This window comes from Pelophylax lessonae (genome assembly GCF_965119305.1).
Source record: "Pelophylax lessonae genome assembly, chromosome: 5".
Classification (NCBI taxonomy): domain Eukaryota; kingdom Metazoa; phylum Chordata; class Amphibia; order Anura; family Ranidae; genus Pelophylax; species Pelophylax lessonae.
Genome location: NC_138772.1, coordinates 514,843,085 through 514,868,729, shown reverse-complemented (window position 1 = coordinate 514,868,729; position 25,645 = coordinate 514,843,085). Strand labels below are relative to the sequence as shown.

General features: G+C 42.8%; 1 protein-coding gene across 1 annotated transcript in view; it reads left to right on the top strand.

The window, feature by feature from the left end:
• The window catches only part of COL14A1 (collagen type XIV alpha 1 chain), a 278,477-nt gene that overhangs the window by 210,952 nt on the left and 41,880 nt on the right, over window positions 1-25,645 (top strand). The window contains exons 34-40 of the mRNA XM_082259358.1: window positions 5,724-5,833; window positions 7,253-7,411; window positions 9,294-9,371; window positions 15,409-15,495; window positions 21,182-21,235; window positions 21,376-21,471; window positions 24,179-24,232. Coding sequence (XP_082115484.1) covers window positions 5,724-5,833; window positions 7,253-7,411; window positions 9,294-9,371; window positions 15,409-15,495; window positions 21,182-21,235; window positions 21,376-21,471; window positions 24,179-24,232 — 638 coding nt within the window. The remainder of the gene's footprint in view (window positions 1-5,723; window positions 5,834-7,252; window positions 7,412-9,293; window positions 9,372-15,408; window positions 15,496-21,181; window positions 21,236-21,375; window positions 21,472-24,178; window positions 24,233-25,645) is intronic.

Sequence of the window (25,645 nt, the reverse complement as noted above, 5' to 3'; positions counted from 1 at the left end):
GCTAGTGACGTATATATATGTCACTTTGCCTGGCCGGGGCTGACCGCCGCCGTATATAGTCGTGCGGCGGTCGGCAACCGGTTAAAGTATCCTTGTGAAATGATATAAGTGCAGTAGTACAAGCATTGTTTTCATTGCTCTGTTAACCAGCTTGCATCATATTTTCTTCAATTTGTTCCCCTATCTTCTTTGTTGTGCTGTTGGAAGCCGAAGACATTTCCTGAGCCAACTGAGTCATAGGTAAAGCCGGCCATACATGGATGGAAATTTGGCCGGCTCAGCAAGGCCAGCCAAATGTATATCCATGTATGGGCAGGGTGGTTATACAGAAGTCAATCTACCAGTAATACTGATGAGTGCATTCTGATGGCAGGGGAATGTTCCCGCTGTCAGAATACAATAGCACAGCTGTGAGGATTCCTCCATCTACCTTCCACTCAATTACTATTGAGTCATTTCTTTCATTCAACCTGCTGGTTGAACAAAAAAAAAAAAAGATTTGCCAGCCTTAATCAGGGCTATGTGACAGCACTGACTGTTGTTTAACTGTCACAAAAAGCAAGTCACATGCTCCTCCATATTCGTAAATACCGTGTATTGCCTTCAGCTCTTGGTGACTATGTCATAGGGGAGAAAATATAAGCCACCACATATAAGAATGTGGTTGGCTATACACTTTATGCTGGGCATGGGTGGATTAAGATTATCTAAACACATACTATATACAGTATATCTGTATCACATATAGAACAGGTTTCTGGAGAGACTCAGGCAAATCTAGTCTTTTTTTGGCTCCTCTGTAAACATTGGAGCAGTGTGGGATTATTTTTACTGTTCTGGGTCTCACAGGCTGCAGTCTCAAATGTTTCTCCCAGCCTTTTAGTGGATTCTAGAATGTAGTTGGCTTAAAGAGGCTGACCCTTGGCCTGAATATTTATGCAGTCTCAGCCAGTCCTTGGGAGGGAAGAGTGCCCAGTATGTAGCTGAGGAGGACATAAAAAGTTTGGGGTCTTAAACAGCAGGGTTCATGCGTGGAAGGAGAAGATTGCAGCCTGAAGGGCTGTATAGCTGAAGCTTGCAGGAGTTCATTGTGGTCCCAGCTCAGTGAGAGCTGGGGGGGTCCTGTTGTCAGGAGTCCATCAAGGTCCCAGCTCAGTGGGACCTGGGGGGCCTATTGTCCAGAATCATTGAGGGCAGTGGGAGCTGGGGGCCTATTTTCTGGAAGCATTTGGAGCCAAATCAAGGGGGTTTACTGAGGATTTAGCCTGGAGGTTCACAAGAGAAGTGTCTTCACGATACTGGACAGGAGGCATAGGCGTGTGCACAGCGTGCGCGGGATGTGCCTGGGCACACCCTAATCACCCCATGAGCATTAGCAATATCGCTCTGTGTGCTGGCAGGAAGATGGGAAAGATCTCACTCTTACCGGTTCTGCCATAAGAGAAGTGTTTACGCACTTCTCTTTCACTGTGCCTGGTAGGGAGATCATTGTGCCGTGGTCATATATACAGTATGTAGACACACACACACGTGTTTTAGCTTTAGGGTGCACACCCTAATGCTATAGGCTGCGCACACCTATGACTGGAGATATCCAAGTATCCGGGGTTCGGGGACTCCGTGAGTAGAGTCCTGGAAGTAGGATCCTTTTAACTGTCTGCTGTTTAAGCCCTTGGTGTGACTGCATCATGTTGCTGAATTGGGACTTGCCCTGTTGAGAGTCCCAGGATTGCTTGTGTTTCTAGTCTCTGCCAAGAGGGAGATTTCCCTGAAGAGAGTAGACAGAACAGAGAGTTTCCTTTAGTTACTTTGTGCACTAAATTTGGAGTATCCCAATGCTTCCCTGCACCCCAACCAAATTCAATAATATTAAAACATAAAAAGATACTCCTTGCCTAATCATTGAGTAGTGAGATTTTCCGTGTGGTTGTGTGCCTGGCTGTCTGTACACCTGAACAGAAAGAGAACCTGGGACAAATCAGCGAGACCTGTCAGGGGTTTGTGCTACATATGGATGAGCAATGTTGTCACTCCTGGATAGGAAGCTAGGACTAAAAAACACCTCCATTACTCTTCCCTAAATCATAACGAGGAGGCATTCTATAGTCCACAGAGATAGATGAAAACAGTGCTAACTGATAATAATGCAGCATGGGCATAGAGTACAGGAAGGTATTGACTTACAAGAACTCTAGTGGAATCAGCAGGTCATTTTTTGCACTTATTTAACATAAATAACAATGTTGAGGGGTTTATTTAACCACTTCCGCACTGCTCACTAGAGCTGTACAGCGGCAAAGTGGCTCGATAACGTCTGGCGACATAGACCTACGTCACCAGACATTCCCCCTTCTCGGCGGCGCGCGCGTGCCGCCGGAGGCTCGCTCCCGCTGTATTCAGTCACAGCGGGAGTCGGGCCAGGGGAGGAGCGGCGGCGATCGCCGCTGCTCTTCCCCGATCGTCGGGGAATCGAGTGTGGAGATCCGCCCGCCTGTGTAAACAAAGCGGGCGGATCTCCTAAGTGACAGGCAGGGTCAGATTGCAGGGTTCAGCATAGCTGAACCTGCGATCTGTCCTTCTGTCACATAGTCCCCTCCCCCCACACACGTCAGTAAGCACCAGGCATACATTAACCCCTTGATCACCAATAAAAATTAACCCCTTCCCTGCCAGTGTCATTTTTACAGTAACAGTGCATATTTATAGCACTGATTACTGTAGTAATGTCACTGGTACCCCCAAAAGTGTCAAAAATGTCAGTCAAGGGTCCGATCTGTCCGCCGCAATGTCGCAGTCCCGCAAAACAAAATCGCAGATCGCCACCATTACTCGTTAAAAAAAAAAAAACACCAAAAATGACATAAATCTTTCCCTTAGTTAGTAAACGGAATAACTTTTGCGCAAACCAATCAAAATACGCTTATTGCGATTTTTTTTACCAAACATAGGTAGCAGAAAACAAATTGGCCAAAAATGTAAAAAAATTTAGATTTTTTCATTTTTTTGGGGGGGGATTTCATATAAAAAATTTGAAAAATATTGTTATTTTTTCAAAATGTAAGCTCTTTTTTTGTTTATAGCGCAAAAAGTAAAAATCGCACAGGTGATCAAATACCACCAAAAGAAAGCTCTGTTTGTGGGAAAAAAAGAACATAACTTTTGTTTGGGTACGGCATCGCACGTCCGCGCAATTGGCAGTTAAAGCAGCACAGTGCCGAATTGCAAAAAGTGGCCCAGACGTAAGACAGCAAAATCCTACGGTGGTAAAGTGGTTAACAGACCAAAATTTGGGAAATAAGAAAAGTTAATTGTTAGGGTATACATATACTTTAAATTTGCCCTGAGTGGGCAAAGCCTCCTTTTGTTTTAGGCAAACAATGCAGTAGACAATTGTTGTCCATATCAGGTCTTGTATTTTTAATCTAAATATTCAATTATGATGTACAGTATATGTCAAATACACACATTGCCTGAGATGCAAAGAAGATTGCTGGAATGTATTTGAGGACTGGCTGATCTTATTCCCATCTTGGTGTGATGTATATTTCTGTAGTGACTCCATATCTTGAATTTGTTATCCACTTGAATAGTGATTGAGGGTAATGGAAACCATGGACATCCAGTCATGTCACCTACAAATACGTATATGCAATCCTTCTGTGGTTTTTCATTGTCCATGCTCAATCCTGAAGATGTAAGAATAGTCTGAATCTCTTATATTTGCTATATGGACAAACCTTTTCAGATCACACGGTCAGCTTCCTAAAGGTTTTCGGTACGTGGTGTCTTCTGGGTTGCTTTTTATGGGGCAGAAGCAAACAGAAGCACCAGAGGTGTAACTAGAACCTTCAGGGCCCTGGTGCAAGAAACCATGAAAGGACCCCTGGCCAGGACCCTTCCCTTCAAGCCTGGGGCTCTTCCCACTGACCCTGGGGCCCTTTACTCTCATTGCAGGGCCCTTTAGTACAATGCCACAGCGGGACACTTTCACAAGTTCTGCAGTGAGCCCCCTTCCTGCCATCTTGGGGCCTCCCCACGGTGGTGGAATGCCAGGGCCCGGTTGCAAGTGTGGCCTTTGCGATCCTGGAAGTTCACCCACTGGTGTCAGTAGTTTTTATTTTTTGGTGTTTTATTGTATTATTTTTTATCATTTTATTTTATTTTTTACAATGTCACTGACTATGACTGTCCATTCAGAAAAGGAAGGAGCTGGTAAATTACATATTTACCGACCCCTTCCTGGTTCTCTATTGTGACACATCCCGTACAGCAGCCGGCAGGAGAGGGGAGGGAACACAGAGGGGGGGGGCAGCACAGTGGGGGGGGACCAGGGGAGCACAATGGGGGGGACCAGGGGAGCACACAGGGGCCCAGAGACAGCAGAACACAAGTGAACTGGATAAGAGGAATGGCGGGGGTAGCATTTAGAGGAACCAATCTCCTCCATTTTCCTCCTGCAGCTACAGGAGGAAAAAGGAGGACAGTGATTTCTCTACATGCTGCCCCCGCCGCCCCTCCTATCCAGGTGTACATTGGAGCAGCACAAGCCCCCTGGAGCATGGGGCCTGGTTGCAATTGCAACCCCTGCAACCCCTGTAGTTACACCCCTGAGAAGCACAAATCAATTACACTGGGTTGCACAACTGCTAAATCTACAGCCACGTTTATAAAGATTGTCAGAGACAGGTTTGAGTGTGGCTAATATTGACTAATGGCTAATATTACAGTGTTCATGTGACTAAACCAAAAGAAAGCTCATTAGAGCAAGTTTACTGGTCTTGCCTGTGTAGAACAGAGCTTGTAGCCAACAATTAACTGATCATAAAACAAATCTTTTTTAGCCTGAATTCTGATCTGTTGATATGGTCAGTTGGCTTAATCTTTCCTGTCTTTTGATAAGCCTGTTTTTAAGGGGATGTTCTTAATACATTGGTATTTAATTTAGGAGTGCAAAGAGTTAGTCTGCTTCAACAGTTTGCTAAGACTTTGTAGGTCCTGGTATGGAAATGATTTTGTCCTTTTGAGGGTATTGCCATCAGTGGGTTTCCCTATACATTACAAGGAACAGATTTATCTGTTATATACAGCACCTAGATGAAAATGAGATTCCGTAATGGCTGACAGCATGGGTGTTAAAGCTGTTGCCCTCCAGCTCTTGCGAAACTACAAGTCCCATCATGCCTCTGCCTTTGTGAGTCATGCTTCTAACTGTCAACCCTGCAATGCCTCATTGGATTTGTAGTCCTGCAACAAATGGGGGGCCACAGTTTGAGCACCCATGGCTTACAGATTGATCTTCTTCTTCTGTCGTGTCTGAACATATCTTTGGTAGCCTCCAAAACCATGCTACTACAGCCATTCTGATGGACCCAATGGTTTTGATTAGCAAAGATCTGGCACATGAGTTTCTTGGCCATTGAGCCAACCCATATTAGCAAAGGCCAGTAAGAATATGTGTGGCTTGTGCGAGGAAGCAGCAAGCTCCAGCAGTGCCAGAATTTTGCTAATAAGAATGTGTTTTGGCTGGGTCATAGAACTGCTGAAAGTATTTGCAGGCAGAGTCACTTTAAGGTGCTTAAAGAAGTGACAGCTGGACAGCAGCATATAGTTTTATACACTAAACCTGACAGCTGAATTTTACATCACCTTAGCCTCTTGTATGTCTTATATAGTTTTATATAAAGTGTTATCTCCTAAAACATATATATTTTTTTTCCACACAGATAACGGTAAAACACTAACTTATTTCAATTATGACAATAAGGCACAGTTTCAGACTATTACCTTTGAAGGACCTGAGGTCATAAAAATATTCCATGGCAGCTTTCATAAGGTGAGTTATGTAATGTTCATAGCCATGCAAATCAATGAATTTCACACTATAAATTATTACTGGTTGTGGGGGTAGAAGTAAAACTTGGGAGTGCAGTGTTATCACTGTTTAGCGTGAACCCTATTGGTCTCTTCTGGCCGTGTAGAGATATACATTGCTCTACCTATGTAGAACAATGGTGGGAGTACCAAGCGTTCACATCATGTCAAGGGAGTTGGTGAGCATCTTATCATTTAGAAACATTTTTTATAATATATGCACTGCAGTAATGGCTACATGGTATGTCTCAGGTCTGGTCTCCTGATGTGACAACTGTAGGCCATGCTGTACAATGCACAAAGGTACATCCGCTTATATTCTCTATTCTATATACTGTATATATAATTTATTTATTATAATTATATAATAAAAAATAAATATAATTATAAACAGTATAAAATATATTTATGATATATACTGTATAAATTATATTGTGACAGTGCGAAGCCCTGCCACTGTGTAAATGTAGGGAAAAGGGACACAGGGTTCACATGAATGCAAAGTGCGGGACACTAGAATATCAGTTTTGAGTGGAGATAACTGTTTTTACAGCTTTCCTGGGGTTTTGTTATTCTGGATTTAAGTTTCGGAGTTTGGGGATTTCTAAGAGTTTTGGGAGTGAAGAAATCTCCAGCATAGTGTCCAGGTCTTGCAGAAGTACGACAGGCTGTGAGTTCAGGTGCACACAGCTCTTATAATGAAGGACTAGGCTAGGGCATAGTTCAGAGCTCCCGTTAGGAGACAGGTGTGCTTCAATCAAGAGACAGCACTCCATGCTGGAGAAGAGATTCCATGTCCATCGGCTGCGAGGGTTGAGGCAGCTAACCGGGTCTGGGAGACTAAGAGAGCCGGGATGACTAGGTGAGTCCAGGGGACTAGGGGAATTTGGAGGTCTCAGAGTGAGAGAGCCTGGGGTGTCAGGAGAATCATTATCAAGAGGCCAAGGAGTGGGCCTGTGCAGCAGTATTTTGTATCTGAATTACCTGGGGAATCCAGTTGTGTTAAGAGAGCTGGAAGAGCTGGGAAGGCTGAACAAACACAAAGGTACTGTGTAAGACGGTCTCTGAGTGACCATTCAAAAGCTAAGGTTAAGTCCTGAAGAGGGAAACAGGTGGCTCAGTATTTTCTTTACCTGTTTTGATTATGGAAATCCCCTGCGTGGGCTACTGTTTTTTTGGAACTTTAATTTTGTTCAATAAAAGTGGACCAACAAGCCCTAAAACCACAGTTTTGACTAGCATGGACTCACCAGAATTGCTTGTACCATTGAGCTAAACAACCCCCAATATCACAATATATACTGTTAGTGTCTACCTATTTAAGTAACATAAACCTAGTTTAATATCTCTTTAAATTATGTTTTTCTTTTCTCTGTGCCAGATGCATATTATAGTTACCAAAACTAATGCTAAGCTAATCATCGACTGCAAACAAGTTGGGGAAAAGCCAATAAACACTGCCGGAAATATCACAGTAGATGGTCTAGAAGTCCTAGGGCGGATGGTGAGATCCCGAGGACCCAGAGACAATTCTGCTCCAGTAAGTACAAAACAGGGCCCTACTTTGTTAATGCTTCCCAAAAAGTAGATATACCCAGTAACTAACTGGGAGTACAATCGGCCATTCATTGGTGAACCCACTCAGCACATTCCTGCGGTACGACTTACCCCGTTAGGCAATAAATTTACATTTATTACATTTTCTATTATCCTACCACAGAATGGAGAGCAAGTGTTAATGCAAATACTCCTTACATATATGGGTGGATAAAAATAATTGATTATCGGAGGCCCAGGAACAAAAAGAGCTTTCTACATATATTGTAATAAGGACAAGGAAAGGGGTTATAGAGACAAAGTGTGTGGCGTCTGTCCAATAACAGTCAACAGAATCAACACAATGAAGAATTTGTATTAAAGGGTTCTATTGTTTGTAGTGGGAAAGGAAGTTTTGTGTTTGTGTGACAGTCTTACAAGAATTATTGGTTTACTAAGTTGCCTACGTACTGAAAAATGCTCTTCAAGTGAAACTAACTGAAGGATTGATGTTAGGAGCCGTGTAATAAATGTTTATTAAAGCAGCAAATCATATAATTGGTTTTATTGCACGAGAGGAAATTACATTACAGGGGCTCTTGAGTTGATTTTTTTTTTTTCGAGGCTAAACATATTTTGTTATCATGTGACTACAGTTACGTGATAAATTCTTAAAGCAGGATTAAATGTAAAAAAACAAAACTTGTCAACAGGCAGGCTTTTTATTGCAGAAGAGAAATGCAATATCTCTTTAGCAAATAAATACATTTACCCACCTATTCGCAATTCTCTGCAAACATACACTGTACTGCACAGCTCAGTTTACATTCCAGCACACAGCAAGTGTACCGGTGGAGACGTCATCCGGCGCTGGCCAATCAAATCAGCTGAAGACTGGAACCCAGAAGGACCAGGGGAGAGGATGCTGGCACCAGCGAGGGAACTCGCAGGCTTTGGACCATTGGAACTAGGGCAAATATTTGGGCCTTTAGTTCCGCTTTAACTTTTTCAGGACCATAGGTCACTGAAGCCTAAATGCTCTGGATAAATTTACAGTATATGCTTAGATTTGAGTTATGCTGGTTTCACGGTGGCCACATTTGTGCCTGCACAGCAGCCTATTCATTTGAGTCTGTAAATCGCTACAGGACATGGTAGTTACAGGGTTGGCAGAAGTATCCGTAGCTTTTTTTTTTAGGTGACCTACTATGTATTTCAAGTAGAGAATGGAGTGGTAGGGGAGTGCTGGGAATGTATAAATAGGGTGGGTAGTGGGCTTCAAGAGACTTCATCACTTTCCCCCGAATGAGCAAAGAGAGAGTCCTTTTTTTAAGTTGATCAGTTAGGCCCTCACACCTCTCCTGCAGCTGCAGAAGAGCTCTAGCCCCCCTCTGGTCCTCCTCTAGATCCTGTACATTCTGCTTTCCAGCATTGCCTCCAGCTTCTTCCCAGCAGCAGCACAAGGCAATGGGGGTGCACTGTGATGTAAGGGAGGGTGGGGGACTCAACTTCTGATGGTGGAGAGGCTCTTGATGTCTTATGTAAGGGTAGGGAATGCTCTGGACATCTAGTCCTATAGATACAACTGGCCCTTTTCAGGGCAATCATAATGCGTGTTAGGCTATACATTTAAATTTATTGATAAATGTTCACATTTGTCTCAAGTGTACTTTTAAATAATGAAATCCTGTTATTGTAAGTATTTTCCCGCTGTTAGCTTGCTGCATACAATACCTCTACTATCCAGAGAATCCTGGGAGCTATGATAACATCCCTAAGAATTCCATTAAGCCTAAAGGCAGTTCAACTGAGCAACCTTCAACCTGTATTTCTCAGGTACTAACCGATATTTAATTTCTAATTTGCATTTCCTGTTTTTATCTTAGTTCCAGCTGCAGATGTTTGACATTGTGTGTACATCAACCTGGGCCAATCGTGACAAGTGCTGCGAACTTCCGGCATTGGTAAGCATATATAACCTCTTCTTTTCCTCTAAATATGGGCAGATTGTACTGTCCATCCCTGCTTACTATTGTTAGGTGGTTTACCTTTTCCATTCTGGTAGATCAATATCAATACCTCTATTTATTGGCCTCACGTGTCATGGGTAGACAGTATACAGGTGGATTTCCAGCAGACAAGGTCTACAATGATGTTGATTTTCTGTCATCCAGTTCATGTATTGGGCGCCACCAACAAAGGTCTAGGTATTCACTGACATTCAAGATGTTCCCCAGAATCTGAATTCAGTAATAAACTGTATTTGTTTGTGAAGCTCCTTCGGCCAATACGTTTTTGTCATAACTGTTGGGTGTGTTCACGTGGTTTTCTGGCATTTAGGGTTAGCTCACATGGCTGTAAATATAGGAAACCATCCATCATCCATGTTGCTTCAACCATTACGTACCAAATTATAATTGTCAAAGCTATGGATGGTGCTGTTGAGGGGTTCCAGCAGAGATGGTCTACAATGATCTTGAGATGGTCTACAATGATCTTGATTTGCCATCGTCCAGTACACATATGGGCACCACCAACAGTTCTAGGTATTAAGTAAAATTCAGGATTTTCTCCAGAATCAGAATTCAGTAATAAATTGTATTGTGTATAAAGCCCCTTTAGTCAAAAAGTTTTTTTATATGTCGGGTGTGAACACGTGGTTTTCTGGCATTTATGGTTAGCTCACATATGCTGTAAATACAGGAAATCATCCAGCATCAATGTTCCTTTAACCATGACATGAAAAATAGTAATTGTCGAAGATATGGAGGTTGCTGTTCAGGGCCCTTGGGAGAGCTTGAAAACACCCACCAAGCTCCTGTTTTGATACTTCTGTGTGCTAGGCCTTACCAGAAAGCTTCTGATGCATTAATTTCACAGAGAATGATGTGGAGATAGGTAGTTGCTTTTTACCAATCTCTCCATCCAACGCTAGTGTGCTTGTGAATTATGTGGCTTTTTGCCTTCTCCTTAGGCTTCCCTGTCTGCTGCTGCTGCCAGGATAAATGATTTGTTTCTTTTAGTTTGGCTGTCAACCAGCTTGGGGGATTGCCAAAAAGTGCAGAGACAAAGCTGCTGGTGCTCTCCAAAGAGCTGAATTAGCATTAAGCAAGTATACTAATTGTGAGCTAGCGTGTTAAATCACCTAATCTATAGTTAGTGGGTCATTAGTTAAAGCTGAACCTCAGTTAAGTATACAAAAAAAAAACAAACAAACAATGAATGCAATTCTGCATGTAACATACACATTTTTATTTTAAATACCACTAATGTAAACGCTCACATTTGTCTTGGTATCAGCCTCTTGTAATTCCCTGTTCAACAGTATTTGGACTGGGAAATTGAAGGACAGCAATAGGAGCCAATCAGGTGCCCCATATCTACATGTGCTGATAAGGAACATGCTGACAGATAGAGGGAGCAGAGAGATGACCTCATCAATCTGTTGCTGGTCCTTCTTTATGCAATCACAGGCAGCGACAGAGAGCTGCCCTAGCAGTGTTGCTAAACTGTAGCAGAGATTCCATTAAGCTGGCTAGGCTGTCTATCAGAGCTGTGTAAAGTTTCAGGGCTGGATGGAGGAAAGTACAAATTCTGTGGCAGGTAAAACATGTCCCATATACAGTATGTACAGCATGTCAATGGTGTATTTAGCTGCCCTGCTAAAGTTTGTCTTTATACATACTTGTACCAGCTGGGTGCAATACTAGGTGGTGTAAACCCCACCTTGCAATGGGGCCATAGGTTTTGTAAAAGTTGGATCAAGGTATTTCCAGATCCCGGGGTGCCTTCATTGTCCACTGCTTTACAGAGTTCTCACTCTCAAGTGTAATGGATACTGGAACTCTGCCTTCCTTCCCCAGCCACAATTCCAAAGATCCAAGCTGGAAATTCACTATTTGCATATTCTTACCTTTTGCTTTTTGCAGAAATTAATTTAATTTTTTTAACATGGGTTCCCATGGAACACACATTTTTCGAAAGGGTCAGGGATTTTTTTCCCTGCAAAATGCAACGTTTTTCATGTAATAGACTTCAATGGATCTGCATCCAAAATGCAAGTACTGCTTTTTTACCACAATTTTGCCAAGATTTGCGTTTTGCGATTTGTGTGTTTATTTTTTTGGGGCTTTACATTGACTGTACATAACTGGTTACTAAGGAGCGGGCCAGGAAGCTGGCAACCGTGTCCCTACCAATCGATGAGTCATCAGCTGCCAGCGGGTTCCCACTGACAGCTAAACGTAAAAAAAAAAATGATTGAAAAACATTTAAAAAAAAAAAACAAGTTTGGACTCGTCCCCAGGTCCTTCAGGTCTGGTATGGATTTGGAGGGGACATCCCCCACGCCGAAATAAAAAAAAACCCAAGCACCTTGTTGATGGGGACAAGGGCCTCTTCCCAACAACCAAGCCCCCCCTATGTGAATGAGTATGGGGGTACATTGTACCCCTACCCATTCACCAAAAAAGTAGTGTAGTGTGACAAAAGACAATAGACAGTTTTTGACAAGTCCTTTATTAAAATTGTCTTCTTCCTCCTGCTTCTTTTTCTGGTCTTCTTCTTCTTCTTTCTCTGGTCTTCTTCTTCTTTCTCCAGTCTTCTTCTTCCTCCACCACCGCCGTTCTCGCCACCGACCCGCTAAAAATAAAAAAAGACACTGCGCCCGCCGGTCTGACCACATCGGTGTCACCCATGTCATATATAACAATGGGACGTGGCCATCAGATTGCATCATCCAGAGACCCCACCCCTTGTGACATCACAGACCCATCATGACCTGGGCAGGGATGTTCACAAGGGGGCAGGGTATAGGAATTACATTGTCTGCAGCATCAGAGGAGGTTCGTTTTTTAATTTTTTTGGCTGCGGGAGCGGCGGCGGAGGAAGAAGAACACCACAGAAAGAAGAAGAATGGAGGAAAAAGTAGGGGGAAAAGAAAAAGGAGGAAAAAGAAGAGGACCGGAGGAAGAAGAAGACTGGAGGAAGAAGTAGACATTTTTAAATTTAAAAACTGTCTATTGTCTTTTGTCGCACTACACTATTTTTTTGGTGAATGGGTAGGGGTACCCCATACTCATTCACATAAGCGGGGGGGGCCCAGATCTTTCCCAGATAAGCCCCCCACCCACAGATCCCGAAAACCACCAGCCAGATCCCCTTCAACATTGGGTCAAGGTGCTTCGGGGTGGGGGGGAAAGCACCGCACCCCCCCATGTTGAGGGTATTTGGCCTGGTATGATTCACAAGGGGGGGCGCTCACTCGTACCCTCCCTTTCCTGACCTGCCAGGCTGTATGCTCGGATAAGGGTCTGGCATGGATTTTGGGGGGGACCCCACACCATTTATTTATTTATTTTTTGGCGTGGGGGTGTCCCCTTCAAATCCATACCAGGCCCAAAGGGGAGGACTCTACGCCATTTTTTTTTTTTTCAAAATTTTTTTTTTCCTGCAATTCTTTTTTTTTTACATTCAGCTGTCAGTGGAGACCCGCTGACAGCTGATGACTCATCAGTTGTTAGGGACATGGCGGCCAGCTTCCTGGCCCACTTCTTAGCAACCGGGTATATACAGTGAATGTAAAAAAAAAGAGCAAAATGCAATTCGCTGCAAAATTGCGGTAAAAACGCAGAAAGCACAGCAAAAAGCACTGCTGAATTACTCAAAAGCAACATGCATAGATGTGAATCGAGCCCAAGTGAAGGCTTGTTTATTCTGGGGCAAGAAGACATTAAAATATGTGAATGGCAGTGAAGGTGCTAGCATCTGGTCTGCTGCACTGCTCAGGTTTATGTGTGCGTGTCAGTTCGTATATCCAAGCCATGAGAAATTCCATCTGACAGAATGGAAATTTTCTACGCATAGTCGACACTTGATGCATTCTCAGTGTACACCCATTCCTAAATGTATTTTCACCTTTGCTACAGTCACAATTATATCGGAGCTCCCTCATCCCCACTCCTACTCTTGGACTGCAAATACACCAGTAGAATTTATTTCATATAGAAATCCAGAAAAATAAGTTGTCAGAGCATTCAATTGTACCATTATGAATTTGACAAACTTTGAAAGCCCTGAAACATGTTGTTCCATTGCCATGCCAATCTTTTAAACTCGACATTTAATTTCAAGATACACATTCATATTACAATATCGTAAGTACAATTGTTCCCAAATAAAAGCTACATTTACAGTTACAATTTTTGTTACTTCAAGGAAAAATTTCCAGCCTACTCCTTTGATTTTCATTGCACTACCTTGAAAATGATCATCAATCCAATCCTCAGTTCGACCCCTTTAATTAAAAAAATGTAAATGTTCCAAAAACGAATTTTTCCAAATGAAATTCTCCTGGTTTATGGCTAGCTTCAATACTCTCCTGTCTAATATAAAACTACATAGTGCTGGCTAGATCGTCCAGCCGCTTGTCTTCCTGGCCATTTCCATGCATGCTCTTTGCAATCCTATTCATTCCTATAGAGAATAATGGGCCATACACACTATAAGATTTTCTGAAGACTTTTTCCTTTAGACTTACCAAAACCATATAATAAGAGGTCAAACCTAAACACTTTCAATTTGTATGCAATCTGGCAGGCCCTTGCACTACATAGAAAAGGTAAATGTGAAGGAAAAAGTCTTCAGAAAATCTTATGGTGTGTATGGCCCTTTAGTCTGGAGTTTGAACTCTGCCAGAAAGACTTCTGACACCTGAGCAATCTATTCGTTCAGGGATCAGGGACAAGTGAGTACTGGGAGGGTTGGGATGCTCAAATATAAGTGTAACTGTACTCAAGGTTACAATTTGTAGGGCATTGGCCTGTGCTGTGGGAAATGTGGGTGCTACCATTGTTTACCTTCTGAAAATAGAAGTTGCCTGGTTGTGTCTGGATTTGATACTTACTGAAGTGCTGACCTGGAACAAACATGCAGATCAGGAAAGTCAAAGTTTCAGAACTCCATATTTGAATACTTGTCCAAAGTGACTCCGAAAGTGTTTAGGCCATTGGGTTAGTATAAGAGCTAGACAACTAGAAGTTTTAGATTATTCCCTAATCCTAGTCATAGGGCTTGCTATGAGTGGAGAAGGTCACCCCTCCTGTAACTAGATTATACCACTAATGCTAGTCGAAGGGCTTGGTCTGAAGGGAGAGCTCAACCCTCCTGTAAATAGACCATACCACTAATGCTAGTCAGAGGGCTTGGTGTGAGTTTGGGAGCTCAACACTCCTTTAAATAGACATTACTGCTTAGTCACAGGAGCTTGGCATGAGTGAAGAAGCTTACCCTACCTGTCAATGAAATGTACCACTAACATATATTAATAGGGCTTGGTCCGAAAGAACTCGCCTATCTGTGACTGGACTATACCATCAACAATGTTGAGGAGGGGTGTTTTAGGGCAAGAAGGTGGGGCTAGTCACAGGCTTTTGTCTTAGTAAGGGTGCCCAACCAATCGGTGTCTAGATTGTACCACCAACATTACAGGTGTCATAGGGCAGGTCAAGAACATAGAGCTAGTCAAAGAACTTAGTCTGAACAAGATTCACAGAAAGGTAACATTGGGCAGATTTGCCTAGGTGAGTTTTTCTGTGATTGGATTGCACCATCAGTGGTAGCCAAAAGGTTTGGTCTCAGTGAGGGAGCTCACTATACCTTTGAAAAGGCTATACTACCAACACTAATCACAAGACTTGAGAGGAAGAGTTCACCCATCCGTGGCTGGACTATAGTATCCACAATTAGGGGGTGAGTTGTTTAAGACCAAGAAAATGGGGCTAGTTACCAGGCCTAGTCTAAAGGTGGGAGCTTACTTGTCAATGGACTTTATGTAGGAGAAGAGTGTTGTTGGTCTTGGGATACATCACAGGACAGAGAAATACCATAGTCATCTTTTGTATATTACCTACAATATTATGTAATTTAGCTGTTTCTATATTACAATTTCCCAATTGTATCTATGTACATGCTTACGGGTTCGTTTTCTGTTTTCTCTTACAGCGAGATGAAGCCACCTGTCCCCCACTTCCAAATTCCTGCTCCTGCGCCCAAGAGAACAAAGGATTACCCGGGCCCCCAGGACCTCCGGTATGATGTGTCACTGACTGTGCTCAGACATGCAAATGCTTGTAGCGCTGGGACTTGTTCTAGTGCTTCAGTTACAATTCAATATATATAAGACATGGCAGGTTCCATTGTCTATGTAACACTGTGTAGCCGGCTGTGTTTAATACACCTGGACTCTAGACTTGCTACATGTTTAGAATCTGCCTCTACTCTTGTCTGTATATTGACTTGCCAAACTAAATAACAGATGATGAGGAACTTGGAAACTCTTCTGACATCTTTACTGTGTTACAAATGCAAATACACAACTTTCACAAAATAAACCAAGCAAGCAGGGAACAGATCCAACCATTACTAGGCCTGAGTGATCTTTGAAGTGAGGGCCAGAACTGAAAGTGGAAGGTTCTGTAAAGCGGTCCACAGACACACAAGTGAGGCTGCATAGTGCAATTTGTGCAGAAAGATCTGCAGCAGATTTGTCCCTTCATAGTGATAACCAAAAAAGTGCTGTACCTACCTTATCACTTGGGTGTTAAGCAGCCAGAGAACCACATATATAAAGGCTTTTCATGTCTTCTGGTTGAACTTGATGGACATTCCTTTATCAGCCTGACTAACCGACCATAAGCCAGTGATGCCTTTATATGACTGCATTTTACATCCTGCCTTTCGATTCACAGGCAGATATCTGTTGGATATGAAAGTCTACACACCAGCAGATTATTAGAAGAGATGTCTGTATATTAGTACATTATAGTGCCACAGGACATTATACAGGCATACCCTGTTTTAAGTACACTCACTTTACATACACTCGCGAGTATAGACACAGCCTGGTCAGCTTGGCATGGCACTACTCCCGGTTTTTAACTTTGGCGTCTATGGGAAATCTTGGTCAGCTTGACATTGCACTGCTCCCAAACCATAAGTGACAGGGATACCAAACTTAGGGAGCATCGAGAGGGGGCCCAGGACTACAACATATCCTATTTGTGGCCGGCCAGCTTGCCAATGTAATCTACCATGTCATAGTCCTGTATCCCCTTAACATACTCCCCAAGCTTGGTGTCCTTGTCACTTATGGTTTGGGAGTCAAGCTGACCAAGATTTCCTATGGAGCTAGTGTATTTACATGTATTGAGAAATGAAAAAAGGTATTGCTTCACTTTAAGTACATTTTCGTTTTACATACATGCTCTGGTCCCATTGTGTATTTAAAAGTAGTGTATGCCTGTAAGTAGATACTGTTAGATTTGACCTTTCTGGCGGGAGACTAAATTTGGGGAAATATCTAATAGGCTGGTCACCAGCTAAGCAAAAAAAAATGTAGGTACCTCAAGCTACCAAATGTTCAAAAAATAAAGTAAGGCACTGTACATACAATGCAAAAAAGTAAAACAAAAAGCACTTACAACTCAACAAAAGCAATACCTTTACATTGAGCCCCCCCCTGCTCTTCAGGATAAATGGTCAATAAAGTGATTGTAAAGTTTTTTTTATTAAAATAAATGTTATACTTACCTGCTCTGTGCAATGGTATTGCACAAAGTCATCCCTTACCAGCTCTTCTGGAGTCCCCCACTGGTGCTGTCTACTCCTTCCATCTCGAGTCGGCTGCTAGGGGAGCCCCCCTGCACGCCTGCTGAGCCGCCTGTGCACATCCATTAACACGCATGGCTTGGCCACGCCCCCCGCTCCCACTTAACAGGATTTGGAGTTTGAAGTGGACCACTCCACTTCTAAGGGTGCATGTAGAAGTTGGAATATTTACCTTAATCCTCCCTCCAGTAGGGACCCATCAGCTGTACGACCAGTCCTACGAAGCGTCCTCTGTTAGTGCTTCCAGCTGTAGCCAGACTCCTTCCTCCTCTATATACAATATACTGTAGGCTTTCCAAATGTTGAGCAACAAACTCATTGAGCCTCTTCCACTAGACTGTTAGTATTTGCTTGGCTTAAGTGCACCTGGGCAGTCCTTGTTCCTATGTGAGTGTGGTGTCTACCTTTGGACTATCTACACTGCAGAGACAATAGCCTGCACTGTATGTAATGATGAAGGAACTACCCACAGAATACAGTTTTGGGAGAAGAGGACATCACCAGAGCCTGCCAGATTGGGTGTTAGGGTAAGTAATTCTGCCTGTTCCTCTACCCCTTAGACCAGTGATGGTGAACCTTGGCACCCCAGATGTTTTGGAACTACATTTCCCATGATGCTCATGCAGTCTGCAGTGTAGTTTAGCATCATGGGGAATGTAATTCCAAAACATCTGGGGTGCCAAGGTTCGCCGTCACTGCCCTAGACAAAACAAACATTTACTCATTGCAGTGCAGAAAGGGGCCCACTACAATGATACATTGCTGGAATTGGGGATGGCCTATAAACTTTGTTGTCTTTACTCTTCGCAACCAAATTTCATCATGTTTTGTTATACTGTATATAGTTGAAAATTGGAAACAAGCTGCTGCTAATTCTTCTCCCTTTCCCTGCTGCTTAAACCGGGACCTGGGCTTTTGAGGCTATGGATGGGCACATAGTTACATAGTTAATCAAGTTGAAAAAAGACACAAGTCCATCTGGCTCAACCAATAAAAAAAAAAACAGTAATGAAATCCCAACCATATAATCCCATATACACAATCCTTTACCCGCAGTTGATCCAGAGGAAGGCGAAAAAACCCCAGCAAAGCATGATCCAATTTACTACAGCAAGATAAAATAAATTCCTTCCTGATCCCCAGGAAGCAATCTGATATTCCCTGGATCAACTTTACCTATAAATATTAGTACCCAGTTATATTAAGTCCACCCAGGAAAGAATCCAGGCCTTTTTTAATGCAATCTAGTGAGCTAGCCAGAACCATCTCTGGAGGGAGTCTATTCCACATTTTCACAGCTCTTATGGTGAAGAAAGCTTTCCGTATTTGGAGACAAAATCTGTTTTCCTCTAGACGTAAAGAGTTCCCCCTTGTCCTCTGTGTTGACCTTATAGTGAACAACTCAACACCAAGTTCACTATATGGACCCCTTATGTATTTATACATGTTGTTCATATTCCCCCTTAATCTCCTCTTCTCAAGAGAGAATAAATTCAGTTCCTCTAATCTTTCCTCATAGCTGAGCTCCTCCATGCCTCTTATCAGTTTGGTTGCTCTTCTCTGCACTTTCTCCAATTCCCCCATATGCTTTTTAAGAACTGGTGCCTAAAACTGAACTGCATATTCCAGATGGGGTCTTACTAATGATTTGTACAGGGGTAAAATTATATATCTCTCTGGAGTCTATGCCTCTGTTAATACAAGAAAGGACTTTGCTTGCTTTGGAAACCACAGCTTGGCATTGCATGCTATTATTAAGCTTATGATTTACCAGAACACCCAGTTCCTTCTCCACTATGGATTCCCCCAGTTTTACTCCCCCTAGTATGTATGCTGCATGCATATTCTTAGCCCCCAAGTGCATAACTTTACATTTATCAACATTAAACTTCATGATAATCACTGTACTAACACTTGGTTTTGGTGAGGGAGCCTTGATTAATGGATTAAAAAAAAAAGGACAGGACTGGTCTTTAAAACGAGGGATTGCTAAGAGAAGGCTATGATCAGGACGCTCAGGGTAGTCTTTAAAGGGTTAAGGAAGAGCTCAAAGTATATCTAAAGCCATTTTTTTGAATTTCGAAAAGAATGGGGAAGAGTTTGAAGCTTTGTCAGGTTTTTATTGCATTCTGTGCCCCCATTAAAGAGATTCAACCTTTCTCTTTGTCCTGGTGACCACTTTCCTCACAGAATATGAAGGAAAATCCAAAATGTTGTCACCGGATCAATAATAGAGGGGAATCTTCTAATGTGGACACTTGTTCTGGCAACAGCTGGCTGGAAAGAATTTCCTTACTATGCATAGGTTTATTTACCTGAGACAGAAAGTGAAGGAAAATATCCCCCCAATTAGACACAGAGAGGGCCGCTGATAGGGGGGGGGGGGACCACCAGCCCTCTTGTAGGGGGCCTGAGCACACAGGGGGGCCCACACAGAGAGGGGGATTAGTGATGGACAACAAATACAGAAATCTTCCTCCAGCACCTGAATCTGATCTGTCCCTCTCCCTGCTATCAGCTTTTATATGCTGAGAAAGAGACAGTCGTCCCTCATTAATCCCCCTCCCTGTGTGGGCCCCCCTCCCAGCACTGGCTCTAATGTTATCTCTGCTCAGGGGTTTATTTGTAACTTTGTTTCTCTCTCTCTGTCTCTCTGATCACTGAGCTCCAACTGTCCAGCCTGTATATTTTCTCATCTCATCTTCTTTTTTATTTAACATAGTTTTTTTTTTTTTTTTTTTTTTTAGATTTAGCAGGAATTATGTGAGTTATGCTATATTTGTCAATTTTGTTGTAATTTTAGATAATTATATCTTTAATATTTTCTTGGGGGGGGCCCTGCCAGGTAGTCTGTACGGGGCCCCACGATTTCTAACAGCAGCCCTGGACACAGAAAGCAAAACAAAAAATGTTCCATACCATCTCCAAAAAAAATATTAATTTAACCACTTTACCACCGGAGGATTTTCCTGCTAAAAGACCAGGGGTTATTTTGCGATTTTTTACTGCGTGACTTTAACGGACAATCGCGCGGTCGTGCGACGCTGTACCTAAACGAATTTCACGTCCTTTTTTTCCCACAAACAGAGCTTTCTTTTGGTGGTATTTGATCACCTGTGCGATTTTTTGATCACGCGCTATAAACAAAAAAAGAGCGTAATTTTTGCAAAAACAACAATATTTTTCACTTTTTTTTATATGAAATTCCCCCAAAAAAAAATGTAAAAATCAAAATTTTTTAAAATTTTCGGCCAATTTGTTTTACGCTACCTATGTTTGGTAAAAAAAATCGCAAAAAGCGTATTTTGATTGGTTTGCGCAAAAGTTATCGCGTTTACTAACAAAGGGAAAGATTTTTGTCATTTTTGGTGTTTTTTTTTTTAACGAGTAATGGCGGCGATCTGCGATTTTTTTTGCGGTACTGCGACATTGCGGCGGACAGATCGGACCCTTGACTGACATTTTTGACACTTTTGGGGGTACCAGTGACATTACTGCAGTAATCAGTGCTATATATATGCACTGTTACTGCAAAAATGACACTGGCAGGGAAGGGGTTAACAGTATTGGACAGGGAGGGGTTAAGTGTGTCCTAGGGGCGTGATTCTAACTGTGCAGGGACAGGTCTACTAGTGTAAAAACAAAGATCAACAGTTCTACATAGTAGAACTGTTTGATCTTCACTTTTACACAGGGAGAACTGACAGGTGGCTTGTTTACACAAGCCGCTCTGTCTTTCTCCCGCTGTAGCGGCGATCGTAGTGTGACCGGCGGACATCGGGTCCGCCAGTCACACTCCCGCACTCCTCCGTGAACGAGCCGAGGCGGGCGCGCGCCTCGGCGGGCGCGCGCCCGCCCGCTATTGGCTCTGGAAGGAGTGACAGGCGAGCGACGTAGACCTACGTCACTCTGCCTGGCCGGGGCCGACTGCCGCAGTAAATATACTGTGCGCAGTCGGCAAGCGGTTAAAGGTTTGCCTGTTTGACTTTTACAGTGTTGGAAGAGGTAGACTTCTTCAATTAGAGAAACCAGTGAATGAGCTTAATGATATTTCACCTTTATCTATTTCTTCTGGTAACTCTCTTTTATTGTTTCTAACTCTTTTTAGGGTGGTTCTGGTATGAGGGGACCCAAAGGATCACAGGGGGAAAAAGGGCCACAGGTAAGTGTTTTTTTTTTTTTTTTTTTTAGGTTCATTTAAAGTCCTATGATAACAGTAATTCATATTTCTATGATTATTTTTCCTCCTTAAGTTATTCTTGTAGAAAATGAAAAAATTTTAATATTTATTATATTTTTTAGGGGTCAGATGGCCTGCAAGGCCCATCAGGCCCACCAGGAGTTCAAGGACCACCCGGACCACAGGGACCAAGTGGACATTCTATTCAGGGACCACCTGTAAGATTATTTCTGTCTTCTTTATTGAGCTAAGCTTCTGTTGAATGTTAATGAGCATGTGCACAAAGAACCAGCGAAGTCCTGTGTTGCAGAGGACAGAGTCTTGTAGTTGGGTTTGTTACGGAATAGAGCAAAAATCAGTCAAATACGATTACTATCTTAACACAATGTGTTACTGGCCTTCTGAAATTGACCCTGTCACTAAAGTACATATTTTAACATACCTGAAATAGAAGTCAGCAAGTACTACCTTTTCTGCTGCCTGTGCTGCAGATTTCTGAACATTTTTATCTGAAGTGCAAAGGGAAACCAACACTTCCAGGGACATTGATCCCCCAGGTTCACCCACAGTTCTCACTGGTTCCTCCTGCTGACATCCACCTCACTGTTGAGTCTTATTTAATGTTTAAGGGTCACATGGAGAAACTAGCAAGAACTGGGACAACTAGGGGACCCAGAAGACTGGCAAAAGTGAAGATTTCTCAGCATTGGAGCAGAGTTTAGCCATGAGAGCAGTAGAAACATTGTGTATTTACTGGCTTAAACAAGCATGCCTTCATTTAAAATCTGTACTAAAATAACAGGGGTGCTTTAGAAAGACCAATAATACTGTATTTTATTATAGCAATGTCAATGGTTGTGGCTGGGCCCTCTGGACATCCACCAAGCCCTAGGTTCATGCCTGCCAGATTTTATTTCCTGCCGTTTATGTCTCACTGGGATGATTTTCCTTCACTTTTTCTGTCCCACTGCAAGTTTTCTCTTCTATTGCTGTTCTTAAGAGACCTCAAAATGCTGTATTTCTTGTCCCTTTCTGCCCAAGTGACAGTGCTCACAAGGACAAATAGCGAGAGTATATCTCCCTAGTGGGGACATAGATAGCAATAAAACATGACATGTAATCTATTCCTCGTCATGGTCTTTACTGTTATGTATGTTGCCTAGTATGAAGTATTTCTAACCTAAGGCTTAAAAGAGTGTAGCATGGTAGAGCCTTCTTAGAATAGGTTTTCACATATCTAATTTCATCCCAAAAATATTAGGATTATTCTTCATTTCAGGATAGTGAGCTAATCATGCAAATCATACCTTTATGCCCAAGTAGACAATTGCATATCCATTACTGCTGGCATATAGCATGGATACAGCCTATTATAGAACCATTTGTTTCAAACTGCGTATTTCAGTATTTTTGGGCATCATCAGTATAGTTTATGGAAAATCATTCCTTCTATGGAGCAGGGCTTGGGATGGGAAAGTATAACCCTATGGTAGGAAGGGACTAAAGGAATAAAATAGCCCTAAAAATGAATCGGTGTGTAGCCTTCCTAAAAACCCAGTAGTCTTCCTAAAACAAAAGGTATTCACAAGCCTCAATTCATTACATATTCCAGAAATAGGAGGAATATTCCCCATTTCAGGATAGTGAGTGGAGCCAGGCCAATCATTTCTTTATGTCCTAATGCCCAACTGCTCTTTAACCACTTTACCACCGGAGGATTTTGCTGTCTTACGTCCAGGCCACTTTTTGCGATTCGGCACTGTGCGAATTTAACTGACAATTGCGCGGTCGTGCGACGCCGTACCCAAACAAAATTTACGTCCTTTTTTTCCCACAAACAGAGCTTTCTTTTGGTGGTATTTGATCACCTGTGCGATTTTTTGATCATGCGCTATAAACAAAAAAAGAGCGTTTATTTTGAAAAAATAACAATATTTTTAACATTTTTTTATATGAAATTCCCCCCCAAAAAAATGTAAAAATCAATTTTTTTTTGTAATTTTTGGCCAATTTGTTTTCTGCTACCTATGTTTGGTAAAAAAAAATCACGATAAGCATATTTTGATTGGTTTGCGCAAAAGTTATTGCGTTTACTAACAAAGGGAAAGATTTCTGTCATTTTTGGTGTTTTTTTTTTTAACGCGTAATGGCGGCGATCTGCGATTTTTTTTGCGGGACTGCGACATTGCGGCGGACAGATTGGACCCTTGACTGACATTTTTGACACTTTTGGGGGTACCAGTGACATTACTGCAGTAATCAGTGCTATATATATGCACTGTTACTGTAAAAATGACACTGGCAGGGAAGGGGTTAATTTTATTGGAGAGGGAGGGGTTAATGTATGCTGGTGCTTACTAACGTGTGGGGGGGGAGGTGACTGTGTGACACAGGGACAGATCGCAGGTTCAGCTATGCTGAACACTCCGATCTGTCCCTGCCTGTCACTTAGGAGATCCGCCCGCTCTGTTTACACAAGCGGGCAGATCTCCTCACTCGATTCCCCAACGATCGGGGAAGAGCGGCGGCGATCGCCGCCGCTCCTCCCCTGGCCTGACTCCCGCTGTGACTGAAAACAGCGGGAGCGCGCCTCCGGCGGCGCGCGAGCGCCGCCTACAGGGGGAGTAGTCCAGCGACGTAGGTCTACATCGCTGGACGATAACGAGCCACATTGCTGCAGTAGCAGCAATGTGAGCAGTGGGAAAGTGGTTACATTTATTCTGAGCCATCATATTGAAATTATTGTAAAAGAAGCAGAGTGTGAGTTAAATTCATAAGAAAACAAATTCCTATTTAGATGTGCTGGATCACTAAAGTTCCTCAGCACAGTGTCACCAATGAACTTAGAGGTTTACCATACTGTTATAACCCCTTTGAATTTAATGCTTTATAACCACTAACAAAATTCTCTCTATTTTTTTTTAGGGTCCTACTGGTTCAAAAGGAGATAAAGGAGAGGCTGGGCTTCAAGGAAATCAGGTAACCTGCTATGATCATTTACAGTGGGTACGGAAAGTATTCAGACCCCCTTAAATTTTTCACTCTTTGTTATATTGCAGCCATTTGCTTAAATCATTTAAGTTCATTCTTCTTCCTCATGAATGTACACACAGCTCCCCATATTGATGGAAAAACACAGAATTGTTGACATTGTTGCAGATTTATTAAAAAAGAAAAACTGAAATATCACATGGTCCTAAGTATTCAGACCCTTTGCTGTGACATTCATATATTTAACTCAGGTGCTTTCCATTTCTTCTGATCATCCTTGAGATGGTTCTACGCCTTCATTTGAGTCCAGCTGTGTTTGATTATACTGATTGGACTTGATTAGGAAAGCCACACACCTGTCTATATAAGACCTTTCAGATCACAATGCATGTCAGAGCAAATGAGAATCATGAGGTCAAAGGAACTGCCTGAAGAGCTCAGAGACAGAATTGTGGCAAGGCACAGATCTGGCCAAGGTTACAAAAAGATTTCTGCTGCACTTAAGGTTCCTAAGAGCACAGTGGCCTCCATAATCCTCAAATGGAAGACGTTTGGGACGACCAGAACCCTTCCTAGAGCTGGCCGTCCGGCCAAACTGAGCTATCGGGGGAGAAGAGCCTTGGTGAGAGAGGTAAAGAAGAACCCAAAGATCACTGTGGCTGAGCTCCAGAGATGCAGTCAGGAGATGGGAGAAAGTTGTAGAAAGTCAACCATCACTGCAGCCCTCCACCAGTCGGGGCTTTATGGCAGAGTGGCCAGACGGAAGCCTCTCCTCAGTGTAAGACACATGAAAACCCGCATGGAGTTTGCTAAAAAACACCTGAAGGACTCCAAGATGGTGAGAAATGAGATTCTCTGGTCTGATGAGACCAAAATAGAACTTTTTGGCCTTAATTCTAAGCGGTATGTGTGGAGAAAACCAGGCACTGCTCATCACCTGTCCAATACAGTCCCAACAGTGAAGCATGGTGGTGGCAGCATCATGCTGTGGGGGTGTTTTTCAGCTGCAGGGACAGGACGACTGGTTGCAATCGAGGGAAAGATGAATGCGGCCAAGTACAGGGATATCCTGGACAAAAACCTTCTCCAGAGTGCTCTGGACCTCAGACTGGGCCAAAGGTTTACCTTCCAACAAGACAATAACCCTAAGCACACAGCTAAAATAACGAAGGAGTGGCTTCACAACAACTCCGTGACTGTTCTTGAATGGCCCAGCCAGAGCCCTGACTTAAACCCAATTGAGCATCCCTGGAGAGACCTAAAAATGGCTCTCCACCAACATTTACCATCCAACCTGACAGAACTGGAGAGGATCTGCAAGGAGGAATGGCAGAGGATCCCCAAATCCAGGTGTGAAAGACTTGTTGCATCTTTCCCAAAAAGACTCCTGGCTGTATTAGA